The following is a 15,556-nucleotide window of genomic DNA, read 5'->3' on the forward strand; positions in this document are numbered from 1 at the left end:
TACGACTTTAGGAACAGATTGTTGTGAGGGCAAGACACCTGACCCTAGAGATCACGCCTTTAATGCAGTAGAGAACAACTTACCAGCCGTTCATACTAGTATTAACGTTGTTGAAGTTATTTCTCCACCTCGTGCGCTTCCCTCTAACCAGACTATTCCCTTAAATAAGAGGAATATGGAAAGGGAAGGTAGCATTAAGTTCATCTCATGGAATATTGCGGGTATCCAACATAAAATAGAGACTCCAGATTGGTGCGAGTTCATTGACCGTCATGATATTGTGTTGCTACAGGAAACATGGTCAGTGTCACCAGTTTTTCGCCAGGGCTTTTTAAATTTTTACGTGCCCGCGAAAAAGAATACCAAGGGACGCCCTTCTGGGGGTCTAGTCATATGGATACGCCAATCTCTGCAATGTACCATCAAGCAGAGCCATATCACTAATAGCGACCTACTTTCTATTGCGCTCACCTGGGTTGACGGTCACAAGTTGGCAATATATAATATCTATGCAAGGGGAACCCAAGGGGGCACATTTTCTGATATAATAGGTGCTCTAGATAATGACATAGAGATCTTAGCGGCCAAAACCGCTTACTTTTCTGAAAGAGTAGCTCTCGCGGCCAATAAACCCCGTGAAATCTTCTCTCTGGTTCATAATCTTGCCACCTCTGATCGCTCCACCCCTAGCCTGGTTCCCTCACAATCCCTCTGCTCTTCTCTTAATGACTTTTTTATCGACAAGATCGTGAAGATCAAAGCCAACATTCCCACAGTACCTCAACCTCGTCCTACTTGTCCCTCCACCTGTCCCTCTTTCTCCTTTGCTCTTTTCCCTCCTATTTCTACCGATTCATTCTTAAAACTTCTGGTCAAAATCAAGTCCGGCTCTCCCGTGGATTGCGCGCCAGCACGCATTCTCAAAACTCTTTTCACCAACTGTCCTGCCCCCCCTCTTGCTCTCCTCAACTCCTCTTTGGCCCTTGGTTCAGTTCCCTCTTCCTTCAAATCCGCAGTAGTCCTCCCTATTCTAAAAAAAACCGGTCTAGACCCTTCTCTTCCTTCTAATTTCCGACCCATTTCTCTTCTTCCCTACCTCGGCAAGATCCTTGAAGCCCATGTCACTTCCTGCCTCTCCACTTATATAGAGGAGAATGGCCTTCTTGCATCCCATCAAGCAGGATTTCGCCCGGGCCACTCCACGGAGATGGTGGTCCTCGCAGTCTTGGACGAGCTCAAGAGGAAAGCCGACTCTAATCTCCCCCAAGCTTTGGTCCTCCTCGATCTGTCCGCTGCGTTTGACACGGTCGATCATTCCATCCTTCTCGACCGTGTCAGCGCAGCGGGCATTCGGGGTGCGGCCTTTTCCTGGCTGGCGTCCTTCCTTCGGGACAGGTCCCAGGCAGTTCATCTCCCCGGCTTTTCTGCTCCACCCCGCTCAGTCACTTGTGGCGTTCCCCAAGGCTCTTCTCTTTCCCCTCTTCTCTTCAATCTCTATATTCATCCTCTCATCACCTCTCTTCTTGAGCTGGGGGTCTCTGTGTACAATTACGCAGATGACCTCCAGCTCGTCTTTGATCTTTCTTCTACTCCTGATTCCCTTTCCAAGTTCTGTTCTACTTTAATTTTCATTTCTGACTGGATGAGCGCCAACCATCTGAAGCTCAATCCAGATAAGACGGAACTTGTTCTCACTGGTGGTCCTTCCAACCCTTGGTCCCCGGCACACTGGCCCCTTTCTTTTGGTCCCCCCCCGGTGCCTGCTTCTTCTGTCCGCACTCTTGGGATTAAGGTCAGTCATGACCTATCAATGCACAGTCAGATCAGCTCAGTGGTGTCTTCTTGTTTCTTTTCTCTCCGTTTAATTCGGAAAATTTCACGCTTTTTTTCTACCGATGCACTTAAATCCATAGTCATGGCCCTTGTCATCTCCCGCCTTGACTATGGGAACAGCCTGTACGTGGGCATCCCTGCTTACGAATCCCGCCGTCTACAGGCCATCCAAAATCAAGCTGCTCGTCTTATCCTTTCTTTCCCTAAATCTTCACACATCACCCCGGTTCTCAAATCACTTCACTGGCTCCCTGTTCGCTTTAGATCCTTTTTCAAACTGGCTTGTCTAGCTTTTCGGGCTCATTCCCGCTCTGCGCCCCTGTTCATCACCTGTCTTGTTTCTTCTCATGTCCCGGCCCGCACTCTTCGTTCCTCTTCTCTTTCTCTTCTTCATATCCCTCGCTTCCGTAAATCCAGAACAGGGGGCACTCGATTCTCTGTCCTGGCCCCCCAGTTCTGGAACAACCTTCCCCTTTCCATCCGCTCCATTCCCATCTACACTCACTTCCGCAAAGCTCTTAAAACCTTTCTCTTCTCTCAGGCATTCCCCTCTTAAGTCTCCTTGGGTCCCCTCTGTTGAGTTCTGATCAGGTCCCCAGCGCCAGGAAGCCGCTCGGCCATCGTGCGCTTTATTAAATATTTTATTCATTCATTCATTCATTCATGCTACCTACGCAGTACACTATCTTGGTGGGTGGAGACCTAAACACAACATTTGAACCTTTAGGCTGTGAGGATAGCGATCTGACACGAGAGGAAGATACCAAATGGGGAATTCCCCAGTTAGACCTTCCGTTGGTAAAAAAGTGGACAGAAGTAGCAATACAGGTCAAAAGTTTATGCCTATCCAGAGGACTGAGGGCAGCCAACGGCCGCACTCCTTCTGACCTACAGGGCAGGCATACCTTTTATAACCTAAGATCAAGTAGTAGGATAGATTACATTTTGGTAGATGTTAGAGGATGGAGTAAAGTGGTCGATATGCAGGTCATTCCCAGGTTGGAGAGCGATCACAACCCTTTGCTTTTGCTATTCAACATGGAACAAAAAGCAACCTTAGAAAACCCAGCTAGGAACCTCACGACCCTAGATGTTGTTCCATCTAACAATCTCCGTCACATTAAATGGATAACTTTGGTAGACAACCCAGAGGACAGGCAGGCCCTTGAGGGGTTAGTTATTGATGAAGTAACCAGACTACAGGCTTTAATGAATGATACAAATTTTAAACTACAAATTGAAGAGTCACAGCCAAAGTTTTTTGCAAACATACAGAAGCTATTCTTTAAAACAATTAAGAAGAGGAAGGGTACTGGACCGCCCATAAAGAGGGGATGGTACGACCAATCCTGCAGAATAGCGAGACAAAATCTCAGTATAGCACTGAGATCTAAAATAGGAGTTTTAAATGCTAGGGACGAATATAGAAAAACCCAGATTAAGGCACAAAAACGGTGGGATGAGAACCTTTGGCTAGACCTGAAGAAAGCATGTGTTGATAAACACCAGAAAGAGTTTTGGGCCATATTAAAGTGGGGCTCAGGCGGAATAGCTGATTGCCCAAAAAATCATGTAGCAAAGGAATCCTGGGTGGACTTTTTCAAACCCCAATATGCACACAATTCAGGTTCGCAAACTGTTTCTCCTCCAGAAAGGGTATTTTTTACAAACGAACTATTTTCATTGAAAGATGTACATGAGGCAATGGATGGAGTGACCAGAGGTAGGGCGCCAGGAATCGATGGAATACCGGCAGATGTCTTTTTATCGGACAGGGACAGCTGGTGTAAATACTTTGTATGGCTTGGAAATGCCCTTGCACAGGGGGCAAAGATACCAGCAACATGGAAAGGAGCGGAAATAATACCAGTCTACAAAAAAGGGGATAAGGCTCTACCGAGTAACTATAGGCCCATCAGCCTCATCGATTGCGCCCAAAAACTGATGGGCAGGATGGTACAAAACAAGATACAAGCCTGGATAGTTGATAAGGACATCCTCTCCCCGTACCAAGCTGGTTTCCGCCCTTTAACTAGCTCTGTCGATCAGGTATTCCACTTTTTAACTATATACTGGAAAAATGTAACCCTGCTAAATGGTCCTCTGTTTGCTGTTTTCGTTGACCTGAAGTCAGCCTTTGATCTAGTTCCCTGGCCAAAACTTTGGGTTGTCTTAAGGGATCTCGGAATAAGCCCTGAATTACTAACTCTGCTTGTAAGGTTGCATGAGAACAATTATGCCCGGATTAGGTGGGGAGCCCAGGGAGATGTCACGGAATCCTTCCCTGTTGAGAGAGGCGTGAGACAGGGCTGCGTCCTGGCTCCCACCTTATTCTCTCTCTACATCAATGGCATAGTTGACTTCTTGAAGCAACTCCCGACGGATGCTCCACTATTAGACGGGAAGCGAGTTCCAGTACTAATGTTCGCAGATGACACCTTGCTGGTCTCGCGGACCCCCAGCGGTTTACAAAAGACAATAAACGCTTTTGGTGACTTCTGTCGGATTCGGGGCTTGGAAATAAATACATCAAAGACCAAATTCATGAATCTGAATCCCACTAAGAAATTCAAGGAGAAAATGGTTTACAACGGGGCTTTTTTGGAAGAAGTGGATGCTTTTACCTACCTAGGCATCTCTCTAAATGCTAACATGAACTGGAGATCACATATGGATTCTGTAGTGCTAAAATTTAACCAGCTGGCAGGGGCAATAGCCCAAAAGCACAAATCTTCATTTACAAAACCAATCCAGCCCATAATGGAGATCTATGGTATGAAAGTGCTGGGTGCATGTCTTTATGGATCAGAATTATGGGGTTTCACCAATTTGAACACTTTAGTAGTTGCAGAAAATAAATTTCTTCGGCGCATAATTGGTGTCCCACAGAGTACCCCCTCGACCCCACTTCATTACGATCTTGGGAGGAAAAACATCGAGGATATGGTCAGACTGCATCCCCTCCTATATTGGAGGCGCATAAAAACTACTCCTGAGTTGAGTCATTACGCAGCTGCCCTTTTGGATGTTGATAACTCTGACACTTTCCATAAAGTACTTTGGCTTAAAGAAGTGAGGAAACTACTTCAAAAACTGCACCTTGAACACTTGTGGTCTGCAGTAGACCCAGATGATTTTCCTTCAAAGACTACATTGAAAAAATTGTACTGGGACATGATAAACAACGCTGCATTGACTTCCAATCAACCATCTGTCCTGACATCCCAGTTTTTGGAAGTTAAAACGATCCCAAAATCTGAACAGTACTGGGATTTGATCTCCAAGCCTCTAGACAGGAAACTGTATTTTCAGTTTAGAATTGGCTCTTCACCTCTAAATGCTTTCACGGTCAAATGGTCTCCTGATAATGTAAACACTTGTTTTTATTGTAAAACACATGTAGAGGATATCCCACATTTTCTATTTGCATGCCCCTTATATGCTTCCCCAAGGAATAGATGGTTGAAGCCAGCATGCAGAAATTTGGGTACAAGGAAATATTTAGAGGCCTTAAGGATTTTAAAATCAAATAGTGCCCCTAACCTTGCAATTGCTGTAGCTAAATATATGGGGTGGGCATGGATAATACGCACGCGCACTTTAAAACTCTTATGAATTATCTGGTTATCAAACACTTCATTTTTTTAAACTTTGTGCTGTGTCCCTATTTTTAAAATGTGCATTTTATTGTGCTATTAGTCAACAAAGTATAAACTGTATGGAATGTAATATGTTTTTTATTCTAGATTAGTATTTATTCTGTTTAGCTTAGGGATATATGCTTTTATGTCAATGTTGTTGAGTATTCAAACTTGAAACTTGACTGGATGGGATCTGCATACCTGCAAAGGATCATAATCTAGCAACAACTCAGAATCCACCAGCCCCACCGGAGTCCAGTATTCGTGCCGACACCAGAATCCAAACAACAAGTTTGCCTGGACATACTGGTGACCCATCAGCATGGTTCTATCCATGCACGAGCTATAAATCCAACATGCAGCAAAGCACCCCAGCTCCAAACTCAGTGTAGTACTCATGCCATCATACTTGACCCCAGTGCTTCCCAAACTTTTTAGAACCACATCCCCGTTTTTATAACGACATACTTTCACAACCCACCTGCCCGTAATGGACATGAGGCTGCGAGTTGTGAATGTAACTAAAGCATTGCGCGGTAGCGCATGGACATTTAAAGACAGCACATTTTCCATTGAAATGGCCACTACATGTTTGCAGACATACAGTTGTACTGCTTTAAAGGACACAAATGCAAATGTGTGGAAGTTGGGTTTCTGTGAAAATGGATCACTTGTGCATCACCAAGTAAAGTGCCTTGATTTATTTTCATCTTATTTCCACCACACTTTAGAATTACAAAAATGTGCTTCCTTTTTGCTTTCCTAACTGCTGAATGTGTGCAGTTCATTTACAGGTAATTACATTGTGTTGTGTCTTGCAAAAAAACAACATTCAACAGCCTTTCATTCCACGTTGCCTACGCTTCAGCAAGATTGTCATACAGTTCCCTTTAAAAATTCCTCTTACTTTGCAGTCAGGGAATGAAAAGTAAACACCAATCCCCATATTAAGAGAAAAAGGTGCAATGTGTCAGAAGACGTGGCCTTTGACCTCTCTGTGAAGAACCAATGTGACAAGATAAGCACAGAATTTAAAAGCATCTTTATTTATCGCTTGGACCTTCCCAACAAATCAAAAACAAGCAATTACAATGTATTCGGTCTCAAAACTGCGATATTCAGAGCTATTGGTATAGTAAATGGCAATGCCTTTTGAAAAATTAAAAGGTATTGTAATTTATAATAGTAATTTTCCACCAGTACCATAACTACCACTATTATTATTACTATCACAACAGAGTAGTAATAGTAATAATTATATTGGTGGTTATGGTACTTGCGGTGGTTGTAGCGATGGTGGTATTGGTACTGGTGGTGGTGTTATTGATGGTGGCACTGGTGTAAGCATGGGCGAATTTTGCGAATCTCGCGTTCGCGAATTTTGCGGATTTGCGAACTCGCAATCCGCAAAATCCGCGAATTCTCGCGAATTTGCGGATTTTTTTTTTTTGTGTGTTTGCGCGGGTTTCTGCCAGTTCGCGAGGGTTTTGTACAATGTCGCAAATTGCGAACTTACCTGTCGGGTCGCAAGTTTCGCGAACTTGTTGTTTCTACGTGTCCAGCCTGTTTGGGACACTCTTCTTCATCACTGCCACTCTCTGTCACCACTGCCACTCTCTGACTACTCATGCCACCCTCTGGCCCACCCATGCCACCCTCTGTTTCATCACAGCACCCTCTGGTTGTCCAGTCAGTGTACATTATTGTGGCAACGCAAGCACACCTTCCCTGCCTCAAGTGACCTGAATTAATTTGGGGCTGATTAATGTGTCACAGAATATTTTTTTAGCTGGCACCTGCTTCCTTAGTGCTTCCTGATTAGTGAACTTTTGCACTTGCTAAGTGCTTTCATTGTTGCAAAATTAGTTACAACACCTGCCCTGCCCCCAACTGACAATAATGAATTAGGGGCTGATTAATGGATTTGAACTGCCAGCCTGGCTCCTGCTTGTCTCCCTTAGCTGTAATTCAGGACCTTTGTGGCATATGTGTAACTATTCTGAGGTTCAGAGCAGGGTCACATAATAGTTGCAACTGGCAACTGAACTCTGGAGGGGCCCCTCAGCAAGCGCTACAGGAAATGGCTACTAATGATGAGCCTGAACTTTTGAACCTGGTAAGTAGTTTCAGTTTTGATTAGATCGTATTTCTGCAATTTTGCACTTATTCGCGGGGCGCGAAGTTGTACTGGGAAGCCGCGAACTCACGCGAACAGTGCGAGCAGTGCGAGCAAAATCCGCTGCTCGCGGATTTGCGGATTTTGCGGGAGATTCGCGAATCTCGCGGATTGCGAATTTCCCGAAAATCCGCAAAATCCGCGAGCGAAACGGATTTTCCGCCCATGCTTACACTGGTGGTGGTACTGGTGGTATTGTTTGTAGTGGTGGTGGCAGTTGTGGTGGTGGTACTGGTGGTAATGATGGTATTAGTGGTACTGGTTGTGGTGGTACTGGTGGTGGTGGTGGTACTGGCGGTGGTGGGAGTGGTGGTGGTGGTGGAAGTGGTTGTATTGGTGTTGGTATTTGTTGTGTTAGTGGTGGTTGGACTGGTGGTTGTAGTGGGGGTGGTACTAGTGATGGTAATGGTATTGGTGGGGGTGGTGGTATGGTACCGTTGGGGTGGTGGTACTGGTGGGGGTGGTGGTACTGGTGGTGGTGGTGATATTGGTGGTGGTATTTGTGGTGGTGGTGGTATTGGTGGTTGTACTGGTGGTGGCGGTATTGGTAGTGGTGGTGGTATTGTTGGTGCTACTTTTCTTGGTGGTGGTGGTAGTGATTGTTGGTGGTGCTGGTGGTACTGGTTGTGGTGGTGTTATTGTTTGTGGTGCTGTTACTGGTGGTGGTGGTACTGTTGGTTGGTGGTATTGGTGGTACTGGTGATGGTGGTATTGGTGTTACTGGGTGTGGTGGTGGTACTGGGGGTGGTGGTGTTACTGGTGGTGGTATTGGTACTGGTGGAATTGGTGGTGGTACTGGTTAGTGTACTGGTGGTGTTACTGTTGGTGGTGGTACTGGTGGTGATATTGGTGGGGCTGGTAGGGATGGTTGTATTGGTGTTGGTGGTACTGGTACTGTTGGTGATTGGTACTGGTGGTATGGTGTAGAGAGAACTTTATGCCACTGTGGCCCTTCAGAAAAATGTGTTTGCACATTTTTAGCTGTAAGCAAGCCTGCCTTCTCTATCAAGGAAGCAGCTTACATGACCATGCCACTATATGGTGCCATATGCTATGTGCTCTCCTTAATAATTCTTAGAAACAGCTGCTTTGGCACCTGGCAAACACAGAAGCCATGTTGAGAGGTCCCCGCATTGCTCTGGCCCCAGACCATGCAATAACTTGGGACAAGCCTACTGTATAGGCAGCCGAGTTCATGATTACAGGGTCTGGGCCTATGGAGCCGGCCGGTGCCATTAATGCACAAACCGGTCAGGGCAGTGTACCCACGTCAGTGAGCTACTCACTAGGAGGGGGCAACATATTTCACCTCTATATGAAATGTGACGATTCCTAGGAATCTCCAGTAGAGTGTGAAAACATAGAGTGCGAGCACACATCGTTTTCAAAAACAATGGTAACAAAACATATGTAACAGAAATTTCTATTTTACATAACTATCTCCCTGCACAAATGTCTACCTGCACCTAATACCACAATGAAGAGCTCAATATTCTTGGAGCCATAGTGATGGGGACACCTGCAGGCCCCAGGTTCCAGTCTCAACAGCATTGCTTAGGATGGTGAGTGCCTGTTTCACTGTGTTTTCAAGCAGAAGGTCACATGGTTCAAGGCCAATCAAAAAGCTGCAAAACAGTAAGAGAAAAAAGAAGAGAGAGCAAAATAGGAAAGAGAGTAACTTTAAAGTTATTTCTGTTGATTTCATGTTGAGTGTTTAAAGTAGTGTGAACTTAGACCCCGCGAGCACCAGGGCTGCGCAGGGGACACTTTTGACCCAGCATGTGGCTTCCAAAATTTGGGTTCACTGGTTGGTGACTGTTCCTGTTAAGAAGGGCTGTAACCAATTTGGTTACAAGAAATATAAGTGGATGGTCTCCAAGTGTGCTGCTGATCTGATGAAGATGGGGAATCTCTCCTTTAGAAAGTAGAGCCCTCACACACCCTTGCCAGTGTCATGCTTCATCATCGGGCGTTGCTCCTTGTGGGGCTGGTGCTGCTGTCCTGTGCTGTCGGGGATCTATTAGGAGACGTCGCAGTTGTGCATGTGGGTGTGTGGGCCTAAAAGAGGTGTAGTCCTGGTGTCTTAAAAATACCTCACCAGTACCTTGAAATGAATTTTATTTGTAGGTCCGTGGGGTATGGAGAATTCCAATAGAAGCTCAGGTTCACACCAGAACATGGACTTCTATTGGAATTCTCCAGGGCATATTATCAAGAGCATTATCGCCCCTTTAGCTGCAGTTTTCTGCCGCTAAACCGGCGATAATTTTTAATGCCGTTCTTGATAATATGCCCTTCAGAGACTATCCACTTATATTTCTTGTAACCAAATTGGTTACAGCCCTCCTTATCAGGAACAGTCACCAACAAGTGAGTACAGATACGTCCGTGAGAGCATTGGTACTGGACCTCCTCTTCCTTAATCACCCCGTCCCCTCCTCTTTAAGTGTTCAGTGTTCCTAAATTTGGGGACACACAAATAGTAGAAACCAGTTGGAAAACCAGAATTCCATGAAGAGGTGGAGGATTACAACACGCTAGTGGGGCATTACAAGGAAGTACAATCTTCAAATACATTTTACAAAATGCGTTTAAAATGTGTGGTATATGAAGCAATCTTTTACATGACAGGGAGGAAGAGGGATTGGCTCCCAATCCCATTCGGAACTGGGATTAGAGTCCAGGTCTGCAGCGCTCAAGATCAAAGTCAGCAAATGTTAATATGGTGATAATGGAAGGGTCTTCTCAAATCAGGAGTTAGGGCTAACATTTCCCCTGTTCCACTGCTCTGTCTCCAGGAAGAGAACAAGAGGTGAAAGTGTAATTCACCTCTGCTGGAACTAACAGAGAGCAGTGCACAGAATATGCGTGCACCACTCTCAACTAACACAGAGCAATGCACTGAATATGCGTGCACCACTCTCAACTAACACAGAGCAGTGCACAGAATATGCGTGCACCACTCTCAACTAACACAGAGCAGTGCACAGAATATGCGTGCACCACTCTCAACTAACAGAGAGCAGTGCACAGAATATGCGTGCACCACTCTCAACTAACACAGAGCAGTGCACAGAATATGCGTGCACCACTCTCAACTAACACAGAGCAGTGCACAGAATATGCGTGCACCACTCTCAACTAACACAGAGCAGTGCACAGAATATGCGTGCACCACTCTCAACTAACACAGAGCAGTGCACAGAATATGCGTGCACCACTCTCAACTAACACAGAGCAGTGCACAGAATATGCGTGCACCACTCTCAACTAACAGAGAGCAGTGCACAGAATATGCGTGCACCACTCTCAACTAACACAGAGCAGTGCACAGAATATGCGTGCACCACTCTCAACTAACAGAGAGCAGTGCACAGAATATGCGTGCACCACTCTCAACTAACACAGAGCAGTGCACAGAATATGCGTGCACCACTCTCAACTAACACAGAGCAGTGCACAGAATATGCGTGCACCACTCTCAACTAACACAGAGCAGTGCACAGAATATGCGTGCACCGCTCTCAACTAACACAGAGCAGTGCACAGAATATGCGTGCACCGCTCTCAACTAACACAGAGCAGTGCACAGAATATGCGTGCACCGCTCTCCACTAACACAGAGCAGTGCACAGAATATGCGTGCACCGCTCTCAACTAACACAGAGCAGTGCACAGAATATGCGTGCACCGCTCTCCACTAACAGAGAGCAGTGCACAGAATATGCGTGCACCACTCTCAACTAACACAGAGCAGTGCACAGAATATGCGTGCACCACTCTCAACTAACACAGAGCAGTGCACAGAATATGCGTGCACCACTCTCAACTAACACAGAGCAGTGCACAGAATATGCGTGCACCACTCTCAACTAACAGAGAGCAGTGCACAGAATATGCGTGCACCACTCTCAACTAACACAGAGCAGTGCACAGAATATGCGTGCACCACTCTCAACTAACAGAGAGCAGTGCACAGAATATGCGTGCACCACTCTCAACTAACACAGAGCAGTGCACAGAATATGCGTGCACCGCTCTCAACTAACACAGAGCAGTGCACAGAATATGCGTGCACCGCTCTCTACTAACACAGAGCAGTGCACAAAATATGCGTGCACCACTCTCAACTAACAGACAGCAGTGCACAGAATATGCGTGCACCACTCTCAACTAACACAGAGCAGTGCACAGAATATGCGTGCACCACTCTCAACTAACACAGAGCAGTGCACAGAATATGCGTGCACCGCTCTCTACTAACACAGAGCAGTGCACAGAATATGCGTGCACCACTCTCAACTAACAGACAGCAGTGCACAGAATATGCGTGCACCATTCTCAACTAACAGAGAGCAGTGCACAGAATATGCGTGCACCACTCTCAACTAACAGAGAGCAGTGCACAGAATATGCGTGCACCACTCTCAACTAACAGACAGCAGTGCACAGAATATGCGTGCACCATTCTCAACTAACAGAGAGCAGTGCACAGAATATGCGTGCACCACTCTCAACTAACAGAGAGCAGTGCACAGACTGAATGCACCACGGAGGGAATAGGGCAGAATGATTGGAAGAAAGGAATGGGGTAGTAGCACTGAGAGGAGGGAATAGGGGAGAATGACCGGGAGGAAGGAATGGGATAAAACTTTATAAATAAATAAATAAATAAATAAGGAGTGAGAGGAGGAAATAGGAAGCAGCTCTTGGAGGAAGGAATTGGTTAGTAGTACTGGGAAGAGGAAATATGGCAGAATGACTGGGATGAAGTCAGATAATGTAATTCTGGGAGGAGGAAATAGGGCAGAATGACTAGGAGCCTTGGCAGGAAAGAATGGGTGTTTTGACCACACCATGGGGGATAGGGTGGCCCCCCTCGAGGTTCATATGGCAGCAGGAGTGGAGCAAGGTGTGGGAGATTAGGTGAATGATGTGTGAGCATGGGAGGGTGAAGTGTTGTTTCTGGGGCTGGTTCGGGGGTTAGAGAAAACAGCGCAGATCACTTTGGGGAGGGATGGGCCGAACCAAGGGGCAAATCGCAGCGCCAGTTACTACTGCGGTAGGTCAGAGGAGCAGAGATCGCCGTCATTTTGTCAGCACCGAGACGGGCACGTGAGCCTTAGTGTCCACGGCAATAAAGACATGTACTATTTGGCATTTAACGACGACTTGAAAAAATATTAAAGGATGAAAGACCTTGTAGTTGATGAGTGGCATCTCTTGAGGCTCCCAGTTAAGGTTCTCGGCCATGTGCATGTGTAGGCCTGGGGTTAGCCAAATATATTTTAAAATCATAAGATGTGTGATGGGGAGGGGGGATTGCGGTGGGTGGGCACTGTCGGATGGCCTTCAAGGGTGGTGGGGTGACGTTGACAATGCAGGGCAGGTATGCGCGGATGCTTGGATGTGTCAGAGCGGGAATGCGGGCGCTGTCGGAGGCGATGGTTGGTTTGCCTCGTTCCACCCACTGACGGGTTGCAGTGTGTGGGGAATTGGGAGTGCTACATGGGGTTCGATGCACAGGGACGGCGGGCGGAGGGGGGACGGCTGGGTGCAGTTTGGATGGGGGTGATGTTTTGGGGTTTATATGGCAGGGGGTGCGGGTGACTAGGGGGCGGGACGCTTGCGGGGGGGGCGGTTGTGCTGGCTGCTGGATGCTCAGTTTGGGAGTTGCTGATTGGTGAATGGGGCTCAGGACCACGGGGTTGTGGCGGCGGACAGCAGTGTGGGATTGTGGTGATGGGGAGGGGGCTTGTGCTTGAGGCTGCCTGCAGTGCCGACTTTGGGGCTGGGGGAGTAGCGTTCTTTCGCTGGCACAATGTGTCTGGCGGATGGACTGCGGACCTCGGTGCTGGAGGCCAGGGTTCAGGAGCTCCGGTCAGGAGATTGGGCGATGGTTGGGGAGGGGAGAAGCACAGTTCAGAACCCTCAACACATAATCCCTCAACCACGGCACCCTGCCATAACAGGATGTTATGTGCGGGAGAGGTGGTTGCACGGAGTAGGCACGATGCAGTGCTGGGAAATTGCAGACCAGCAATTTGGGCGCTATTTACAAGAGGATGGATGTTTTTACCGGGCTCGGCCCACAGATATGTGACCAGCAGGGGAGGGAGGGGACGTACTGCAGGGTGATTTAATGCACGAGGACGGGGGAGTGGGTTTAGGGCACGTGGGATGCAAGCGGACAGCACTCGTCTGTTTCACGGCTGTCATGAACTTTTCTTATCTGCTAGATAAATAAGCAAGCTGATAAGAAATGTCTTCACGACTGCCGCTAAGCAGGCGATGGTGTCCAGAGGAGCCGACCAAAATGCGGACAGGGCGGCAAGGAAAAACCCTCCTTTCCAATGGGAAGCCAGCGTTTACCATAAACCCTGACACCACCCAATGGAAATGAGGGGCGGGGCTTGGAGTCCCTTTTAGAAATCTTGTTATTTACAATATCACTCGAGGGCGAGGAGCGCTTGCGCGCTCCAACGCCAGGTGAGACGTAATGAGCTTATGAGCCACCACTGGGTCGCGATCCACAATTTGGGGAACATTGCTTTTGCCAGTTGTCATTAAATGTTGCACATCCGCTGAAGTCATGTTTTCTTTTTTTCTAGATGATTCCACTGGATGTATTTGTGGGGCCCAGTGCAGATGGGACTATGGTTCCCTTTGTGCCAGGGGGCCAGAACAGACCAGTGACCTTCTCCAACCGCAAGGATTATGTGGAAAAATCTATTGAATACAGACTCCATGAAATGGACCAGCAGGTTAGTGATCACCTTCTTGTTCAAAGGGCAGCATTTCATGATGACCTTGAGGCCCCAGTTGCCATGACTGTTGGAGATCATAAATTTGAAAGAGCACTTCTCAAGAAAGATGGGGAGGGGGAGAACAGACTGCCTGATATACCATTCACCACAATTCACCCAGATGAATTGTGGTGAATGCAGCGCAATAACACACTTTAGTTGAAAGGCTTTCCAGTAGCAATGGCGTAACAAGTGGGGGGGCGAGTTTTGGGGGCTGTGTGCTCCCCCCACTCTTACATGCAGTCTCCTCCCTTGGAGCAGACATCTCCCCCCCCACCCTCCCTGCTTTTCAATCGGCCGCCACGGGTTGGCAAACGCAGGGACTGCAACGGGCAGCCACAGTGCTAGCTACGCCACTGTCCAGTAGTCGTCATTGTTGCCAGTTCTGTGTAACTCTAGATGTGTCTTCACTGGAGATTACATTTGGAGGTTCTGGAAACGCTGGTCACAGTCTTCTCAAGTTTTCCAGAATACAAAGACAAAGTGATGCTTTGGGTGGAAGAGTTGCAGAGCTTGATAAGCAGCTGTGGTGAGCCTGCCCAACTCCAGCCCACGTTTAGATTGCACAAACATATCACCTTTCAGCCCCAAAGATTGCACAAACGTGCCCCCTTTCAGGCCCGAAGAGGCACGGAGGACTTCCTGCATCCCTGCCGTTGGAGCGGTGTCCGGGTTTTGTGGCTCATCGTACTGAATCACAAACCAATCCAACCTCCATCTGCTCCTTACAGTTTAACCTACGTTCCAGTTGTGACTTGTCAAACTGTTGTGTGCGGTTTGTGCCTTTGTTCCCAGCCAGGGCCCTGACCAGACCTTTGAGGTGCAGATCCTAAACACTGGCCCCCATCCTGGTGATGCCACAGATGTGGTACATGGCCTCCCACAATGCCCTAAACTGAAGGTTACTGCAGCTGGGCACAGGCTACCAGATCCTAGTAGCCATCTGGAACTGGTCATTATATATTTCACCATTTAAATGTGGCTGGACTCGTCTGCCTAGATGCGGAATATTTATGGGTATATTTCAGCACCAAAATATCTTTTCTGTGTAAATAGTAAATTAACAAAATGTTCCCACTTATTTGTTTCTAAAGTCCATT

General features: G+C 47.2%; 1 protein-coding gene across 1 annotated transcript in view; it reads left to right on the forward strand.

Annotated features, from left to right (window-relative positions):
* The window catches only part of LOC147725878 (putative E3 ubiquitin-protein ligase HERC1), a 1,064,842-nt gene that overhangs the window by 1,018,515 nt on the left and 30,771 nt on the right, over positions 1 to 15,556 (forward strand). The window contains exon 70 of the mRNA XM_086963380.1: positions 14,262 to 14,414. Within this exon, the coding sequence (XP_086819506.1) occupies positions 14,262 to 14,414 (153 nt within the window). The remainder of the gene's footprint in view (positions 1 to 14,261; positions 14,415 to 15,556) is intronic.

The sequence above is a fragment of the Lissotriton vulgaris genome, chromosome 3_1, assembly GCF_964263255.1.
Source record: "Lissotriton vulgaris chromosome 3_1, aLisVul1.2, whole genome shotgun sequence".
In the NCBI taxonomy this organism is placed as follows: Eukaryota; Metazoa; Chordata; class Amphibia; order Caudata; family Salamandridae; genus Lissotriton; species Lissotriton vulgaris.